The sequence below is a fragment of the Perca flavescens genome, chromosome 23, assembly GCF_004354835.1.
Source record: "Perca flavescens isolate YP-PL-M2 chromosome 23, PFLA_1.0, whole genome shotgun sequence".
In the NCBI taxonomy this organism is placed as follows: domain Eukaryota; kingdom Metazoa; phylum Chordata; class Actinopteri; order Perciformes; family Percidae; genus Perca; species Perca flavescens.
In genome coordinates, this window is record NC_041353.1 from 20128020 (window position 1) to 20148964 (window position 20945).

The 20945-nt window shown below is 39.8% G+C and overlaps 1 protein-coding gene across 1 annotated transcript in view; it reads right to left on the bottom strand.

The window, feature by feature from the left end:
* The window catches only part of ano2b (anoctamin 2b), an 81500-nt gene that overhangs the window by 39891 nt on the left and 20664 nt on the right, over positions 1–20945 (bottom strand). The window contains 12 exon segments of the mRNA XM_028571036.1: positions 8336–8419; positions 9794–9886; positions 11104–11186; positions 11694–11854; positions 12591–12725; positions 14090–14154; positions 15221–15268; positions 16567–16622; positions 19192–19243; positions 19327–19381; positions 20174–20325; positions 20639–20737. Of these exon segments, the coding sequence (XP_028426837.1) occupies positions 8336–8419; positions 9794–9886; positions 11104–11186; positions 11694–11854; positions 12591–12725; positions 14090–14154; positions 15221–15268; positions 16567–16622; positions 19192–19243; positions 19327–19381; positions 20174–20325; positions 20639–20737 (1083 nt within the window).

Sequence of the window (20945 nt, forward strand, 5' to 3'; positions counted from 1 at the left end):
GATAAGCATATAGTTTTTTAATTAATTGCTACAGACTATTTTACCACAAAAAAATAAATAAAACCATGCATTTGCCTCCTCGTGGACATCTATAGCAAATGGCACCATTTTTAAGCTAAAGCAAGTCCTTCTTTGAACACAGGCATATTTCCAAGGTGGCAATGTGAATGAACTGTGCATCTGACATCTTCCCTCTTTTATATCACTGCCTTATTTCCCCATAATTACACTTCCTCTGACACAGATGTTCAGTAAGGTCCACAGAAATTCAAACCACCAAAGAAATTCAGGAACAATTAGCTGAGACATCAGTTTTTAAATACGCGAACCACAGAGCCATTATGCCAAACTGTGGAAATGTTCTGTACCCCAAGAGGAAATCCAAGAGGACTTTCTCAGGCTGAAAATGTGTTTTTCAGGAAAAATGACAAAATGGCTAATGGAGGTTTCTGAAAACCATTGAGCAAAAAGAATGCAAACCTGAACACATTTGATCCCCAAGACTTTTGGGACAAATTCTGGACCCTGGAACCATCCAATTGGCGTAGAAGGAACACTGCATTTCATAAAAAGAACATTCTAAAAATGGTCAGTGTGATGGTACTTGCCGTGATAAAAGGGAAGGTTCAAAATCCTGAAGGAGAATTTCATCTGTTTTTCCTTATGCCCAATGATCTAACCTGAAGAAAAACAAAATGAAGACTTTGTCCTTCAAACAATAAAGAGATGTTTTTACTTAAAAGATTCGAAAACAAATGTTAGGACAATTCTGCAAAGATGAGTGGGCCAAAATTCCTCCAGGACGCTGTAAAAGCCTTTTTTAATTGCACAAAAGTCTCCACACGTGACCAAGTATGTATATTTTTATACATATTAAGAACAGCATGGAGATGAAAGAGTCAAATAATAATGATTGGTTTGATGTTTTAGTATAAGGCAAACACTTTTTATAAGCTCAACTGGGTTAGAGAAATGTTGAAAATGTGGATGTTTAGGTTTCTGATTGGAATGCAAACCTGCATACATTTGACCACACAAATCTCCCTCCATCCAATTCTGAAAGTTCTAAATGGTCTGGTACCCAAAAGGAGGTTCAAAATCATTTCAGATTTTCCTTATGCCCTCTAACCTGCTGCTTGTCCTTCAAACAATAAAGGCATTTTTTTACAGATTACAAATGTTAGCGTTTTTTAATACAAAAGTCTCCACACGTGACCAAGTATGTATATTTTTATACATATTAAGAACAGCATGGAGATGAAAGAGTCAAATAATAATGATCTTTAGTATAAGGTATAAGCTCAAGGGGTAGAGTGTTACGGATGTTTAGAGCGTTCAACTGATCAAAAATCCTGATTTAGACCATATGCTGACACCTGACGACGAAGGAATGTGCGTTTTTGAGCTAGGACAACAATATTCTTACCATAAACGCTAAAATCAAAATAACTAAAATAACTAAACCTATCACAGTCAATAATTAATAAGATGCAGTAAAATATGAAAATACATGTGGGGAAGACATATGTGAAGAAAATGTGGTCTGTATGGAGGACACATTTAGCCACAATAACACACCTTGCCCATGCATGTTCACTAGTGCATCTTTCACTTTGACATATACTTTTTATAATCAAACTGATTCTCTCTGAATTTTCAGACACATTATTGAAGCAGTGAAGTTAATATTATGGAGGAATGGATACACTTGCTCCGGCCAATAAGAACAACAGGGGGGCATATCAGAAACTGTAAATGGGAAAGACAAAAATGAATAGGAGATAGGAAGACAACAAATTACATTGATTTCATTGATTTAGAAAGTGACAGTGACACACAGGTCCGTGTGTCTTCCTCGTGCCCAGGACTTGTTTGGCCAAGGGACACTTTGGGCCTTCCCTTGACCCGGGGCCCGGCACATTGGACCTGACCACTGACGGCGGCCCTGGTGACGCATGTTTTGTGGGTTTCTTCTGCCTGGTGGTCCATATTGCTCTCTTTGGTGCAAGGGTCTGAGACGGTAGAGTGGGGTGCTGGGGTTTTTTGGTCCAGTGTTTCCCCTTTCGTCAAAGCATGACCTGTGTAACGAGAATTTATTCCACAAATGTAAATATAAAAACATAAAGCAACAAAACTTACAAGTATGAAGACATCTGAGATTCAATTTCATGTAACACACATCAAAGTGTTAAATTGAAACTGTAATTTTCTGACGATAGCAGAGCCATCACACTTTTAGTTTATTCTAGACCAGATCTAAGGATTTTGTGACGTGCTGCAAAAAAAAAATTGTTGTGTCCCTTAAAGCATGACATACCTCACGTCATGCTTTGCCTTCTTGCTCCCTCCTCTCCAGGTCTTTTCTCCACGTCCCTTGTGACCCGAGCATTCTGGGTGTGTGCATAGATTATAAATTGTTTCAATCTCTTTAATGTTAGAAGTAAAATACAAATTTAAGATGTAATCCCTGTAATAAAAACAAATAACAATACAAAATGTAACCACGGTCTGTGTGTTGCCATTAGAGGGCTTACTGCCATTCCTCTGCATCCTGTACAGGCTTCGCACGGCGTCTCATGTTTCTCCTTCTGGTTCTAGTTCTCTTTTTTGGCATGGCAACCATAACAATGTCATCGTCTGCCCAAACATGTTTAAGGACCACTCTTCTCTTCCTCTCTGGACCGAGGCTGTCTGGCCTTTTGCATAAAGATAAAAAAGTTGTTTGACACTCCAGAATCTTAATGCCTACAGTAAATCATTTATTCAGAAAAAGTGATGCAACACTTACCTTCTGATACCGTCTGATTCCAGATCCTCCCAGCTCCTTTTAGGAGAAGGTTTTGGATTGGCCTCCAAGCCTTCTCTCAGGGTTTTCTTAAGTCTGCGGGACTCTCCAGTAGTGCTCTCAGTAAGCATTTGGTTGAACCGGGAGTCCTCACAGGGGTACTGGTTTTGTCTTGGGCCTCAGGTGGAATCCTCCGTCGCAAAGTCTGCTGGACGGATTCCCCTTCAATGGCCCTGGAGCGATCGGTACCTTTGGCCTCTTTGATTTCGGTGGACCCCCTATTATTGGATATGCGGCTGTTGGAGGACCTGGACGCTAGCTCAGTCTGTCCACTTATGGAAAGTCTGGCCATTGATTTGCTGATCTCTTTAATGAGAGGATCCTCGTCACCTATATCATACTAAAAGAGAATATTTGGATACATGTTTAGACCATCTGTCAACTAAACACAAGACAAAAACAACTAAATAAAACTTTAATCAAATAAGTGCCATTTACTGTAGTTTGATCAAAGAATAATCAAATCACTGGTGTAGAATTATTAAACTTGGTAAAAATAGTAATTTATAGACATGTCACTCCTACTGATTTAAATGAAATGGCATCTTCTTTAATTTAATTAAAATCCTGTTCACATTCCTGCCCGTCAAGCACCGTCAAACAATTGTACATAAATTTTTAGCAGACTGTAAATAACTACATTAATACATACAGTCATGTAGAAATGGCAACTATCTATTGGCTTACTTGAGTTAATCTGTTTTAGAATAAAAGTTCAATGGGCTCTACATTACATGTGAGTACATAAATTAATTAAAAAATCTAATATTTAAATTGGAAAAGAAAAGAAAAGCCTCAAATCAGTTTGTACTAGATAACAAATAGATAAACACATTTAAATCAGCTTACCGTGTGGTGACTTGGCCTCCGCAAGTTGCTTTTTCCAAACATCTTTGAAATACTTGTTGAATAAAACAGTTAAAAACGGGATGTCTCTCTGTGTCTGTAATCAACGTGTGAAGACATTGGAATGACAATCAGACCTGAAATGGTCTCTCCTGTAGACTTTTGTGATGTAGGATTCCCGAACTATTATGGTGTCATAATGGACAATGGAACCTTCGGAACAACATGATGACTTCAGCTTTATGTCTCATAAAATACTAATTAAATGTGTATCATCATTTATATGTTTTACAACTTTGCAAACTTGTCTGATTCCTTATATTCAGTTGGGAAAAAAAACTACAAACACATACAACCAACATACAACCTTCATAAGCCAATTTATTTGTGTTCATTGAACATACCTAAACATGATTGTACTAAACATCAAAAACATACTCCTAAAAGAGTTTAAACTAGAATTCACCTCATCAGAACTGTCTTGTTAGGCTACATGAAAATGTGCTTTTCGTCAAAAACACTTTTTTTAATTATTCATCACTGTGACATCTCTTTGTATTCTCCTATATGCTGAACGTCCATAATTATACCTCCCAGTCAGACTGAGAAAATAAAATAAATCGGCCTCTGAGAAGGACTGTTTCATAAATGTTAATAACAAGAAGTCGTCAGTTTCTTCTATATGTTAAGCTCAAATATATTGCCTTTTTGGGCCCAAGCCTTAATTTCAAGCAGGATACATACAGGTTATTTAACCTGAGGGTTTGACTTATTGGAGGACAAAAAGACCTTCAGAGTAGACGTATGTGTGATGGTTGGTGGGGACAGCCATCAGAGACAATGGTAGTAGTAAATGGGTCAGGTGGGGTGCCTGGTTAGCTCACTTGGTAGAGAGGGCGCTCATAAATAGAAGTTTACTTCTCAACGCAGCGGCCACGGGTTCAACTCCAACCTGCGGCCCTTTGCTGCATGTCCTCTCTCCCCTTTCAAGTTTAAGCTGTCCTATACAAATTAAGTCCTAAAATGCCCAAATAAATAATCCTTAAAAAAAATGGGTCAGGTGTTTTATATTTGGCTTGTTACCTCCATTGAGGAAAGCCCAGAAAAGCCTTCATGTTGTGACAGAGACTATCTTTATTTCTCGCTTGCTCCCTCTGTTCATCCTCCTCTTTCTATCTATCTCTCTCTCTCACTTTTTCCTCTGTAATAACTGGCAAAGAATGGTAATAAGCAAGATGCAAGTAATGCTTGTGGCGGCATTTTAGTGCTAAAATATTAAAATAATCCTGAATATAAAATATTATCCCTTTGGACATGTCTCACATTATTAACACTGACAGCTCCTAATTTAAGAAATGGTTTTGACAGGGAACTGTCTGGACAGACATGGCTTCAGTTAATAGCTGAACCAGAGGGTACAAAAGAAAAAAGAACTGTTTGTCCATCGTATTATGTCCAGGCATTTTCACATTTCCAGATTAATGTTATATAGTTTGTACACAGAGTGGTCAGTACACAGAGTAGTCATGAATAAATGAAGGCATGTATATTCGATTAATGTCCATGAATAAACACAAATAACCCCTTCTGTCATACTTTTAAAAATCTAAACTCTAGATCTGATCATACAGCACATTCACTTTCCCAGGTAACAAATCAGATGGTTCAATTGTTTGTGTGTGCGTAAGAAAATGAGTGAGAGAGAGAGAGAGAGAGAGAGAGAGAGAGAGAGAGAGAGAGAGAGATAGAGAGAGAGAGTTCTGTGTCGCCATAGTGACGTTCCCTAATCTTACCCCTGGCTTCCTGCCCAGCATGCCTCACTCCCACTCAGCCGCCATCCCCATTTTTCTCCATCCCTCTACTTCTCAAAGTCTCTTTTTCTTTATTTGAATGTCTCGCTCATTGTCTTTTTCCCTTTGTCTCTTTTCATGTCTTGCGCTCTTTGTCTTTTTTAATTTAGTTCCACAGACAATAGGTTGCAGGTGCAGAAATGTGGTTATACCATTCAAAATAGCAGTTACGTAGACATTTTTCACAGCAGACATATTGACTTGTCATTGCAGGGAAAGCACAGGTGTAACCGATTACATGAACTAATGACAACTCCGTTTCATTTAGCTGTTCCAGAAAGGCATATCAGTGAGCCAACAAGCACATTAAGCTATTATTAAGGCTATTAGTTACACCTGTGTTTGATGAGTCAAAATGCCTGCCGTATAATTTCCATCAGTAATTTCAGTAAAAGAAAATGAACATTAGATTACAGCAGTAAATCTTTAAAAGCAGGTCACAAATATATAGTTTGATTTTTTTCTTTTTTTTTAAAAGCTCAGTACTTTCCTAAAACAGCTGGGCGCTGTCGTGTTTAATAAACATCACTAATGTATGAGTAGGTAGAGTATTTATTAAAAATAAATAAAATTATAAGAATAACAAAAAGAAAAAATGAATAACAAAAAATAATTCAACATAACACTAGACATGTTCAAAAAGTGGAAGCCATAGACTTTTCCAAGTCCTATTTTCAGTTACACACACACATACACACACACACACACACACACACACACACACACACACACACACACACACACACACACACACACACACACACACACACACACACACACACACACAATCCAGAGACTGATAATTCCTTTATTAACATAAGCTGCTTCAGGTCTGTCCACCGAGTCCTTCTAAAACATGTCATTAACTACTGGCAGGGCCTTAAAAAAGCTCAGTAACTAAATTGTTCATTGACTTTACATTGGTGAAAGTTCTGGCTTTTCTGACTCGCTTTTTGACCTTTTCCCTTAGCTTTGGAACAAGATCAATCCACCTGTAGGAGTTTCTAGACAACAACACTGTCTCTATTTTCATTAATACCGACTGCATTTGTATAAAATAACAGGCATGTCTCTCTACTCTTCTGCTGAAGGTAGGTACATTCTGTTCCCTCACAGCTAGCAAATATACAAATCTAAATAATTGAGAAATTTAATTCCAAAAATAAGATGTCCATCAAACGAAAATACCGTCACAAAAACTGGTGGGGTTACAATATGGTCCATTATGTACCATTATGTATCATGGAAGGGATTATGCCCCAAAATAGTGAAATTCGGATTTATGGAGTTTGTATTCAATGCTCGTTGAAAAAAAAGAAAAGCAGTGTGCAAGGATTGCAACTCCAAAACCACAACATCCAACCTCATCCATCATTTCAAGCAACTCAAACAAAGGTACGTGAATGTGTCTTTTAGCTAACATCAATGGTAATTTTTTGTATGACTTGACTTGTGACTTGCTTGACTTATAGCAGGGACTCAACTTGACTTGCTTGATTCTCACCACAGTGACTTGAGACTTGCTTGTGACTTGCACATGACTTATTCCCACCTCTGGTACCTACTTACCAAACAGTGATCAGTCACTGGAATTATTGAATTTAAAAAGCAAAATACTTCCTAATATAGATATTCAGCAGACTGCTTTAAATGAAATGGATTTCATTTCTACCTCATTAGTGGAAAAAAAGAAGCTCACATAAGCTGTCAGTAGTGATGTCCAAGGCAATCTTTCAGTCAACTTTAAAGGTCCCATGGCATGAAAATTTCACTTTATGAGGTTTTTTAACATTAATATGCGTTCCCCCAGCCTGCCTATGGTCCCCCAGTGGCTAGAAATGGCGATAGGTGTAAACCGAGCCCTGGGTATCCTGCTCTGCCTTTGAGAAAATGAAAGCTCAGATGGGCCGATCTGGAATCTTCTCCTTATGAGGTCACAAGGGGAAAGGTTACCTCCCCTTTCTCTGCTTTGCCCGCCCAGAGAATTTGGCCCACCCATGAGAGAGAGACATCATGGTTTTCAAACGAGCAAAGTGGCAGTTGGTCAAGGCCACACCCCCCCCCCCCCCTCCACCTTACCCTTACCACTAAGGCCTATATAAAAGAGACTTCAGATACAGTATTAGGGGACCACTAAGGTCTATATAAAAGAGACTTCAGATACAGTATTAGGGGACCACTAAGGTCTATATAAAAGAGACTTCAGATACAGTATTAGGGGACCACTAAGGTCTATATAAAAGAGACTTCAGATACAGTATTAGGGGACCACTAAGGTCTATATAAAAGAGACTTCAGATACAGTATTAGGGGACCACTAAGGTCTATATAAAAGAGACTTCAGATACATTATTAAGGGACCACTAAGGTCTATATAAAAGAGACTTCAGATACAGTATTAGGGGACCACTAAGGCCTATATAAAAGCATCCAAAGAGCACCATGTCATGGGACCTTTAACTAGCCAACAGCAAACAGTTGTGTCATGCTTTTAGTCCCACAAAGAGACTTGAAATTATTAATAAGGCTCAGTTTGTTGCTGTGACCGTCATAACGTAAAAAATAATGCAACAAAAAGTTGCACAAACATATACCTGAGGAGTTGACTGTAGAAGCCAGAGGATGGGACAGGAAGAGAAGAACAGATAGACAGCAGCCGGCAGGAGAGGAAAAAAGGGAAGGGGAGTTGAGGAGGAGAGGAGAGAAAAAATAAGGAGAGGAGGGAAAGGAAGCAAAGGAGGAAAAGGAAGGTGAAGAGGAAGGTGTGAGGAGAGGAGAGGAGAGGAGGGGTTACCGGTGGTCCTGCAGCCATGGCAGACAGTAGTTTTTGTCTCCATCTGTCCTTTCCTGTCACTGTCCCATCCTCCTGCTTCTCTGGCTGCAAGACAGAAAGACAGGTTACACACACAGACACATACACAGGTTACACACTAAGGCTGGGATACCCGACCCGAGCCCGACGGGTCCCGACGGTACACACACACACACACACACACTACACACACACACACACACACACACACACACACACACACACACACACACACACACACACACACACACACACACACACACACACACACACACACACCATTTCATGCTTAAACATGCAACAACATATGTACAATTATGCCATTTTCTGTCTAGGGTACAGACTCTTTACGGTCTTTAGCTTGTGTACTATTAAATTATTGTATTCATAATCAAAGTATTACACTATGTGGCTCTAATGTCAGCAATTAAGTCATTAGCAGCTTTAAACTATAAACTACCTGATGTATTTATTGCTGCAGCCTATTCAAACTAATAGTTTCTTGTAGACCACAGCCACAGTCCACTGTGATTCTTATTTAAAACAAATCAGTTTATTTTTATGACCTGTCTTGTTATGTTAGTATTGCAAAATGTGTGATGACACCCAACGAGTTATACATTCCACGATTGTGATAGATAAAATAGAGGCAAAAAAAACACCTAACGCAAAGCAAATCACAACTAAATTTTCATTGGATATTAATCAACCATTTGTATTCCTTATGGTGAAACTGTGGTGCCTTTTTTCTTTTCTTTTTTTCTTTTTTAAACACAGCCAGCAGGTGGCGTGTGTCAACACTTTCCCTAGAACTCAAAAACACACACACCAGTGGGATCCTTCAGGTTCCCTACTGTTATCCCCAGATCAGGTTTTGGGACCGTGTGGAGGTGGTCGTGTACCCTGTGAATTGGTTCCTGCCTCACTCGGGCTGTGGCAGGTAGCCATCTGCTGCCCAAGCAAAGTGTATGTGGGCCAACAGGACTCAATGTGATTGACCCAATTTACAGAGAGAATCTAGACCATTCCCAATCATTAGAGTCTCACACTGTCTGCCACAAGTTTTGGAAACCAAACTATCAGGATCCATCTGGATCGTCAACAACCATCTGATTCCAAACTAAGCCAGGTGGAAATGTCTCATGATCAACTGTTTACACCGTTTCCCCACAGAATGCAATACAGCATACTTACTGTAAACAATGATGGCAATATATAGTGTATTTTAAAACCTTCTCTTACTCAAATTAATGTTATAATTGCTGTACAGTTTATGAAATAAATTACTGTATAATACCTTTCCATTGATATTTTTTTACAGTCAGATCCAGCTACAAGAATGTAATTCATATGTTGTTCATCATTAGTACGCAAACACTCAGCTTTATGGGAAATTTGGTCCCAAGCACCTGAATGACAGAGGATTCTAATCTTTCCTACCTCATTCTTTTTCTTCTTCTTCTTCTTCTTATTTTTTTGATCCCTCTGTCTCTTCTGAAGGAGGATGGTTTCGTATTTTGGCCTGGGATGTTCCTGAGGGGAAAACGGGAGAACGAGTCAGTAGTGTATAGGGTTTATGTATTTGTGTGTGCGTAATGCCTGTGTGTACATCCGTGTGTTTCCATCGTGACTGTGATGTGGTTTTGTTACAGTCCAATCTCTCAAGGGATTACATTCATATTGGACGATTCTGCAGCAGATTACTTGTTTAAAGGGTAACTACCGTTTTTCAACTTGGACCCCATTTCCCCATGCATTTGTGTCTAATAGACCAGTGGTTCCCAACCTGGGGTCCGGGCACCCCCAGGGGGGGCGGCAAAGATCACAGGGGGGGCGCGAGTCTGGTTTGAGGTTGAGGTAAAAAAAATTGTTTTGCACATGTTAAACAAATGATAATACACTAGAATATCTAATGTATACAAAAGTCTGTATGAAAACTATATATTTTGTTGTATCTTCATTTTTCCTGCCGCCAAGGCATCACTATTTTATGAATGAAACATGGAGGAGAAACGTAACAGTGCTGATAACTGCTCTGTATCAAAAAAGAAAGTAAGGCTCTATCTCGAGAGTTACCTCAACTTTGGTTTCGGGCGGGGGGGGGGCTCAGCTTTTCTTAGACATGAGTAGGGGGGGCGCCAAGGAAAAAAGGTTGGGAACCACTGTAATAGACTGATGTGACCAAAAATCTTTGAAATTGGTCCAGTATTGAGCGAGACCGCAGTGACGAGCCGGCGCGAACCAAGCTGCAATGTAACCTAATTGAGCAGCCTTGCTTTTTGTTCACTAAAAGTGTTTTTTTTTTGCTCCTGACAGGCTCAGATTTTTACTAAAAGTGTCTGACAACATTATCGATCTCATGACGTGACTTTTTGTCCGAAGACAGCGGTGTGGAGAGTGGAACTTGAGTCGAGAAAAGCGGTTATTAGACACAAATGCAAGGGGAAATGGTTGAAAAGCATGTCTGGCTTTCCGTTCAAACCCATGATGACCATCATTCCCTACCTTAATCAGTGTTTTAGCTGCCTTAAACATTACCAGTTACCTTACACATACTTTAGTTTCCATGCACTGATATTATACGGTAGGAATAATACATAGGCTATTATTAGAATAGACTTTTGTAAAACCTTGGCACTTATATGGTATAGTATGATGTGTGTGTGTGTGTGTGTGTGTGTGTGTGTGTGTGTGTGTGTGTGTGTGTGTGTGTGTGCGCGTGTGTGCGTGTGTGCGTGTACTGTATATACCTCGTCGTCCTCGATGCCTGTCAGATCCCAACTGAGGCTCAAACTGTTCTGACGGCGCTTCCATTGCTCCAGGAACAGCACCGCTACACAAACACAAAACAGTCAAATCATTTTGATGAAAGTCTTTAGAATTGGCATTGTCTTCAGATCCACTGACAAACTCTTACAAATTCATAGGATAAAGTTACTAGAATCACAGGCTTTCTGTGATCTACGAGGCTCATAGTTTTTTAACAAAACGTCTACCTGAGTGGCTTTTTTTCTGAGCTTCCAACCGCATCTATATATCTAGAAAGTGGGCATACTGTATATACTGATTGTTCAGATTCCTTATTTTATGTAATTTCTGCATTTCTTCAACTTTATTGTGTGTTGTTTTTGCCTGTTGCTTTAAACAGGACGTACACTTGAGGTAAAAGAGGTCGTAAGTTACGACAAGATCAATGAGCAACTTCACATTCGGCACACCTGTTAAAACACACACGCACACACACGCACGCACGCACACACACACACACACACACACACACACACACACACACACACACACACACACACACACACACACACACACACACACGTGACCTTACCCCATAGAGACATGAAGATGGCGAAGAAGACTGTGGCGGGGTTGTCGAAGAGGTGTGAAGCTCTGGCAGTGCCGCAGGCAGTGCTGAGCTTCCAGAAGTCACAGGCTCCGTCACACAGAGGACACATGGTGAAATTGAGACGCTCGTCACACATCTCCAGACTGAGGGGAGAAGACTTAAGTCACAGAGCACCAAGATCTAGTAACACTTATCCAATGATATTTCCCAATTGAAGAGGATACATTAAATGTAAGCCACTTGCACTTTAAAAAAAAAAAGAGTATAAAATGAACTGAAGTTCTGCATCACCGAGTATGGATTCAGTCCCAGTAGATCCATGAGAAATGAATGGAACGTTTAACACATTTAACCACAATACAAGCCTCTCTGCTTTGACCCTATTCATAGTCAGTGTAGGCTGAATTATCAACCTTTTGCTTCATGACACACTCTTTCACTCACTCTCACTCTCACACACACACACACACACACACACAGCCAGTCGTACCTTCTGTGTTCCTCCCACACAGCCCTGTGTAAAGCCAGATACAGCAGGTATCTGGGCAGTCCCTGTCTGGTGTGTGTAAGGCCATGTGTGCATACTGTACATTTAAATTGTGGTAGGAAGAAATACAAATTTTTCTGTGTCCTTCTAATGTTAGTATTTTATCTTTATCATATCAACATCTTCAGAGTTAAAATCAGGGGAAATGTCACATTTCTCCTGTCTGTTTCACAGACCAGTGTTCGTACTGTGTCAGCCACGCATTTAATTCTTCTTATCATGAAAAATTTGTCTTGAAAGTCTTGACTTTCTTTGCACCCAAATTTAACTGAAAAGTAGGTTTTAACAATAGTTTTCTTCCACAGATGTAGCTGCAGTGCACTTTGTAGTACCTGGGTATATTTGTATCCACTGTTGCCACGCCATAGCCGAACACAATGATTCCCACTATAGAGGCTGGTATCAGCAGCTGAGTGTAAACACCGAGCCATGCGAAGTACAGACCGATCTTCTCCCCAAAGTACTTCCTGTGGGGTCAGAGGTCAGGGATTAGGAGGTGTAAGTGACAGTGCAGGTCATGAGAGAACAGTCTGTGTAGACGTAAGCAGCTTAAGTGTGAGTGTCCTCATGCTGTGATTGATCCTAAAATAAAGTAAGCAGCATGTTAATGTTTTATTTAGGGCTTTCATTGTTTACGCTGAGCTTTTCACAAACCACTTTCTTTTAAATTTGACGTCAATCTCTGCCTGCTATGCTAGGACTGACAGACCTAAACCACAAACATGACTTAACTTTTAACCTTAAAGCCCCTGAAAATGTGGTTTCTCCATAAGATTAAATATCCATTATAAAATGTGCAATAATCAATGTGAACGTTGTGAAAGCTCAGCTAGTCTGCTTCTTCAGTACTGTGTGGGTGTGGTTTGATCAGATATGATTGACAGGGAAACATGATGGTTTAAATGCTGCTATATTCTGAGTTTTTAACTTTTAGGTTAATGAGAAGTTCACATTCATTTTTGGGATGTAACCCTGATCCCCTAGATGTACTATTCTCTGATTGAGCAAATAAAGTGGTCTTTCTCATTTTTGATTTATAGGACCAGTTCAGATTGTTTCCATTTTAATACGAAACGAAAACGAAACTTTTATTCATAATTTGTCACATACACACAGTATAATGTAGTAAAATTTAATTACTGCATTTAACCCATCCTAAGTATTAGGGTCAGTGGACAGCTATACTGTACATACAGCATCCGGGGAGAAATTTGGGGTTCAGTGTCTTGTTCATGGACACTTTGACACGATGCTCACATACCTACATGCATATTGAAAGTTATTGGTCGGGAGGGAACCATGGAATCCCTAAAAAAGAGATTACCATTTTATAAAGACTACAACTTTGTAAGATAAGCCCTTAATATAGCTAACTCGGACTGCTGAGTCCTCATATTAGAGATGAACTTCAGAATTAATTTTTGCACAACAGGGACTGTGGATACAGTCAGTATGGAGAAGAGGTATAATTACTGTGACTAACTACTCTCTCAAAGTACATATGGGCATGTGAATATTGTAATAACATTTACTTGAAAAAAATGGAGGGTGTTTATAGTTGCGCTGTGGTGCACTGAGTTTGTGATTATAATCAGGGATTTTAAACAATCGGTATATTTCAAAGGTCAAATCCTGCAAAACAACAAAAGCCTGTTGGTGAACTACAATAACCATAATGCACTGCAACGTCTGTATAGTTATAGTGTTTCTTTCGCTAATCAGATGTGAGACGTCTATGGCAGTTATCTTAGGTTGCACATTAGATGAAACAGAAATATGAAGGCATGAAACGAGATGAGGTACTGATGTGATTTCCACATTGTCACATTACCTGACCAGATCGATGGGCTGGTACTTGTAAAAGGCTGAGTATTTGGCCCACTCGTCATGCAGAACCTAACAACAGACAGGAAAGAGTCAGTGTGGGTGTATGTTGCCATGTTGTATGTTTACTAGTTGTAGCAAGTTGAAAATGAACAAACAGTCCTCAGAGGCAGAGCTGATCTGGAGGCAGAAATAATCGGATTGGTGGAGGTAAACCTTAGTGGATTAAGTCAAAGAACTGCAGTTTGAGCAACATTATGCCAAAGCCAAGAAAAACGGTAAATAAAGAAAAAGATGATATTATGAAGCTCTTGGTGCTGAGAGAATATCCAGTCCTTCCAGAAAAATGCAGAGTTTTTTTGTGATTATTGCGGGCAAAAATCCTTGATTATGCGGCACGTTTTCTTAAAAAATGCAATGGAATATGCTGGATATTTATGCAATTTTATGTGAGGAAATTGCGGGAACTTGCAAAAACTGCGGTTTGATGAAAAAGAGAGAATAAAAGTGATTTCCCCAACACCCTGCTTTTCGATGACGTTCACGTCGCATAATTAAGTCACTTCATAACATTAAATTATGCAATCGCATAATCACGTTTTTCTGGAGGGACTGAATATCACAATAAATGATCCGGTTTAACAGCCACTATCAAGATTAAGGGAAAAGGAAGAAGCTACTTTGACTTTACATGTTTGCTTTTTTTTGCTCAGTCCTTTGAAATTCAAGTCGATTTTTATTTCTCAGCTCTGACACTGAGAATTATTTATTGAACTTAAAGTCCAGTCCAATCTGTGCAGTGTTACACAGATGGTACAGAGGAACACTCTCAAAGAAGAAGGAGAAAAGATAGGAGATGAAGATTACACAGATTAAACTACATTTTAAAATAAGTGGAGGTTCCCTTGCTTTTCAGCAGTTTAGGAGTTTCAGATGACATACATTGTGTCTTACAGCATACGTAATGACCCCAGCACTTATTCACATTAGCGAGGTGACTTTGTGAAGAACTAGAGCAGTGGTAGTCTTTTTGTAGGTTTTTTTATTAGACAGACTGAATAAAGAGGAGGAGGAAGAGAAGCAGAGGGAAGGATGGAGAGTAGATGAAGAGAGAGAAATGAGAGCGGAGTCGGTCTACCTGTCTTTCACTCTTCTCCTCGAGGTGTCCGATGACCTTATAATCACCCTGAGAAGTGAGACAAGAGGGTGAACAACTGTGCACACAGCCATACAAGCACACAGAAATCTATAATGGAAAGCACACTGTGCTTACTCATTCAAGCATTTAACAAAAACACACTCAATGTGATTAAACATAAACCGTCCAAATACAATTAAACAAGACTGTCCTCCCCCAAAAAACAAGCCCATAGGTCATTTGTACAAGCGGTCCACTGTATTACGATGCATATTTACCCTTAATTGGCCTCTAGTGGCCATGAAAATTATGATGGGAGTAAAGGAGGAAGTCAGGTGACGTATCATAAAGAGCAACCAAGTATGCACAGGTAGAAGGTCGTGGTGGTGGTGGATGGGTTAAACTAACACAGGACTTTCACTCAGGAGACAGCTGTTTGTGTCCCATATAAAACAAAAAGTCAACGTTGACTTCAAGTCAACTTGTAAGGTAGTGAACTCACGTTCCACAACACGTCAGTAACTACATCACGTACTTATGTAATTAAGTTAAGTTACGTAACAAACATACTTTCAATATTTTAACCCAAACCGTGTTCTTTTCCTAAACTTAACCAAGTAGCTTTGTTGCCTAAACCTAACCAAACTGCAACCGCTTCACAGTGTTAACCCGGTAACGACCGCTATGTTTAGGTATGAGGACGTGTTGATCTGCTGCCACAGGTGGGGGCGCTAATTTAAAAAAAAAGCTCATGTCGGGTCGTATTAGAGGGTACGAACAAAAAACCTATGTGGTCGAATAAGTTGGAGGACCTGTTGGTTTAAACAACAATTGAAAAAAGCAGGACTTTCTAATGCTTCCAGACACAGAGGAGCAACCATGTTTGCTGGTGTGTGATTCACGCTCTTTAAGCCACCAGAGTCACAGGAAATGTTCTGAAAAGTTTTTTAAAGGACAAATCCGGCACGAAATGAACCTAGGGGTTAATAACACATGTACCGAGTAGACCGTTCTCTGGGATTTGTTTTCATGCTAATCGAATGTGACCAGTTTTAGCACAAACCGCTAATTAGCTAATAACGCTAGTCGTTGGGGCAGAGGGTGAAGTAAAAAGAAATCTCTATTTCTACACCACTTACAGGGCTCAAAATAGCACAAATTATTTTGAGAACCCCTTCCATGATTGTGCTTCTAACGTGCTGGTAGTTTGATAAAAATAAGAAGAGATGCAACAAAGCTTGGACTGTGATTCCTATTTCAAGTTTCCATTCTCTGCAAATTGAATACCACACAAAATAATTTTAAACCAATGGCTATCCTTTGGGATTTCCAAACCTTATACTTACATCGTGAAGAGGGAAGGATGCGTCATATACTCCTTTAGCTATCAATGTGCTGATGCCTGGAAAAGAGAGAGAGAGAGAGTGACAGAGAGAGAGAGAGAGAGAGAGAGAGAGAGAGAGAGAGAGAGAAGAGTCATAAGAGAACTCCAAGGGTGATTTAAACATCACTCTAAGATGCTTCTCTCTTTCTGCCTTCCACTAGAGAGAAGTCATGATAGAAAACAACCTTTATTTGTCATAAAACTTCAGAAGTAGTTTGGGCTGAAGATTGAGTTTTAAACCAGAAATCCAAGCAGCAGGTGAAGTAATAGTTGATTTACTGGCAGTAAAGAGTAAGTTTATACCAAATGTGCTCAAAGATTTAGTGTGAAATGAAGTGGTAGCCATTGTAAAAGAGCACCTTCTGTTATTTATCTTACATTAGTACTGCATGCTGCTCCATTGTGTTGATATTTTAGTGATTTCTGAAGATGAAGTTCATCTCTTTACTAGTTCAGATTGAGTGTTTTTCAGTGGCATTGTTTTGAACTCAACTCAGATCCGATGTCATTGACAATGATTATGCTCCAAATTTCCCCAATAATATACCAATACCATTTTTTTCCAGTATTCACACTGACAATGGAGGCTACATTTTAGCCACCCTGCAGCGTTTTAACTTTCCTTGTCAGAGTCAGGCAGACTCATGAAGGTACCGCTTTTTCATGTGGGAGGTGATGACATGACCTGTGAATGTCAGGACCAACACTGACAAGTCAGATGACCTGGCACACGCTACTGGCTCTTTCATCAAAGTAATTAATCAATTAATTATCGGTGCCTTAAAGGGGACTGGGAACTATGCAGTGATTAGCTGTGCTATTAATGAAACTCACGACCAACACACACACACCCACCCACCCACACACACACGAATGTTCGCTCAACCAGCATGATACAACCACAACTCCCAGAGGCACCTGCTTCAATCTCTGCCTGACACAGGAAGCATGACCCACTTGTAGAGGAGATGGAAGAGGGCAAAAGAGATACGGGGAGTGGGCTCTATGTGTGTGTGTGAGTGTGTGTGTTTGAGACAAAATGTATACACCAATAATGAAGAGAAAAGAGAAAATAGAGGTTAAAGAGATGCTCAGCTCTCATTTCTCTCCCCTTCTTCCCCTGCAGCTCCATCAGTACTCTTTGGCTGAGACCTTCTGCTGTGTTGGGAAAGCCAACCACACATATGGTTGACACTGGAAATGAAACGGGTGTGAGCTCATTTCTATATGGGACTGACGGGTCTCATACATGCACAGGCAGCTGTTATCTGCATGTCGTAAAAGAAATCTACAGATGTATAAACACTAAGGCAAGACCCAACATGAATCCAGAGAGTGTTGAATGTCTTGCCGTTCATTAAGAAAATCCCAGAGGAGACTGACAAAAGCCATAAACAACTGCCACCGCTGCTGAGGCTAATTGCCAATCGTCCCAGTGGACGTCTGCAGTTGAAGTGTTAATGAGCGAAGCCATTTTCTGAGAAGAGCCTGGTGGTAACAAAGCGTTGCTACAAACCAAACAAGTCGGGGTTGAAAAATAATGTTGGTCTTATCTAATTATCCAATCATCTCACTCCTTGTTTGGGTCACCAGCTGCACTTCACTTCACCTCCGCATTGAACTCCAAGCAGGGATATCAATATCATCTCCCAGTATACCTGTTTATCAATGTTTAGTCATATTCCAGAGTTTCAGCACAACCTTGAACTGCAACTGACAGCTGGCTTCACCCTGCAGTGTCCCAGCCAAACATGTTACACAAGCGTTTCACCTACCTACCTACCTTACCTAACGCAACACACCTTAGCTAACTCGATCCACAATATATCTGTTGATCCTGATGTTTTTCATTCTCGTGACTCAGCTACAGTAATAGCCAACCTAGTGCTCCCATTTTAATTTACCAGGCTAAAGATGGTTTTGGAGCGAAACCTCCCAATCCAATCAAGTGTCAATACTATTCGATACTTCAACCTCATAATGATATTTTGAAAAGCTTTTGAACTGATGGATGATGGTGCTCAAGTATGAACCAGTGATCAGCAGCATCACAACAAATCCACTACGAGGCTCATAAAGCATTTTTATGAAGCCAAACCAGGTTTTTATTTCCAGGATTGTGATTCATGATGTCTTCGGTAGACCTCTGCTCTTTTTTGCAAGTTATCTCCAAAATTTACTCTGTTTTTTTTTTTTTTTACTCAATCACAGGCCATCATACTTCAAGGGTATGGGAGGGGGTAGGTGGAGGATTTCAGATTGTGCTGCTGCAATTCTTGCTGCTTGCCAACAGATGTGGATAGAGTCATCAATTGTTGTGCGCACCATTTTTTACTAGGCAGAACATAACGGAAAAATCATTGACATTTGTCAGATGCTTATGCCTGCAGCAAGCATATTAGATTAGAACGCGGTCTACCTCATGCCATTCATCTAACCATTGACCAAGTCAAAGTGTACATGTCATTGTGAAGAATGTGCAGGACTGGAAATGAAAGGCTGCATATGTTCGGTAAACTTCCCCCAGACACACACACACAAACACAAACACACACCGTCCGGCCCGTGAACGGCTTGGTATCCTCACCTATGGTTTGACAGGTTCGTACACACACCGTCCGCCTCAGGATCTCGTATACCTAAAACAGATGCAAGAATATCAGACTGGAGATATAAGCTAACCCTGGACAAACATTAAGAAGACATCGGGATGAGCACTTACTATTCGGGCCCTTGTGGCGTTGTCGAAGAATGTGTCTTTAGATGTGATGTTGTACCTGAAGGAAAGACAGCCAATTAATTAAAAACTGTACGTGTGCAACTTCCATGTGTACATCTTTGCATCCTTGTATTTATATAGTGTATTGCATGCAAACATACATGGCTTTATTTAATCAACTCAACCTATTGATCAGTAAGAACATACAAATCCACAAAGACATTCTTAAATCATAAGTGGTATTCTAAAACTTTAGGCTAACACTTTGTTTAAATTATTCAAAACTACGTTTTTTAAATCACCTTCTCCATAAAACAACCAGACATAGTCACATATCATGAATAATCTTATCATTCAGTTAAAGAGTTGTTACTGGATCTTATTTTCTCAAATAATACTGGTGTCTACTATCACTCAGTATGTTATAGGATACAAGGTTGGCATGGCCACTTATGCCAAGGTTTAAGAACTGCACAGTGTATTTTAAAATGCTGGCTCTGACTACAGGAGCAGCAATCAACCAGGGACATAGAATTGTGTTCTTACTTGGTAAGCATGTTGACCAAGAATGCAATCTCCCAAAAACTTGCATCCATCTTAAGTTTGCTATAACAACTGGCAAACATTCGACACCTAAGCTACTGATACCAGACCAAGTAATACTGTAGCTACAACACTGTTAAGGGTACTGAATAGAGAATCAGTGTTTTATTGGTTATAAATTCAACCTTTCAGGTTTTAAGATGATTAATGTGTCAGTTTTTCTTATATAGTCTCACTTTAAATTAGGCTTAATTATGCATATCTGTGTGTGTGTGTGTGTGTGTGTGTGTGTGTGTGCGTCTCTCACAGGTGGAGTTTTTCCCTGGAGAAGCAGTGCGTGAGAAATTTGGTGCGTTCTTGGTCCTGACGTGGTACTTTGGGCTGGAAAGGCTGGTTCATTTTCCTCCACACTGTGCTCATAGTGGACCCGAAACCACTTTCCTCTTTAAGTTCGTAACTCTGGAGAAAACAAACAAACACAGAAATAGTCAACCAATTACACTCGTTGGACACTAGTGGCTGAAGTGCCTTACAGTTCTGAAGAAATAAAACTCTTCTAACATTGAATGGCCTTGTAGAAATAAATCCCTGATACATTATTGGTATAAATATCAGCATAAGGATGATTAACTGTGACACAGTAAGGACATCACTCAATCCTCTCCTGTCTCGGTCTGTGTCTCTTCTGACCACAGAAATAACAAGAATATACCAACAAACAACAGCTTTACATGGACCCATTGACTGTTTATAACTGGCAATGAGATCTCACCGTTTTGGTGGGGACTTTAATCTTGAGAAACTCAGCCTCTCGACATAGTACCGGCCAGGGCGCATGGAGACGCGTGAAGCAGGGGCCATGGGCCTTCACCTGAAAAACAAGCAAGACTTTATGTAAAGATATGCTATATTGTTTACGTAATTAAATGCAGTCTTGAACCTTTAGGTACAGAAATAAAAACATGTCTACCCACAGTTATGTGATCAAATTCAGTGTGTACTTTTATGCTACATGTTAATATTTATTTATATAACAAATTGATTGATGTATAGATGCTTGAGAGCTGGAAATGGGTCAT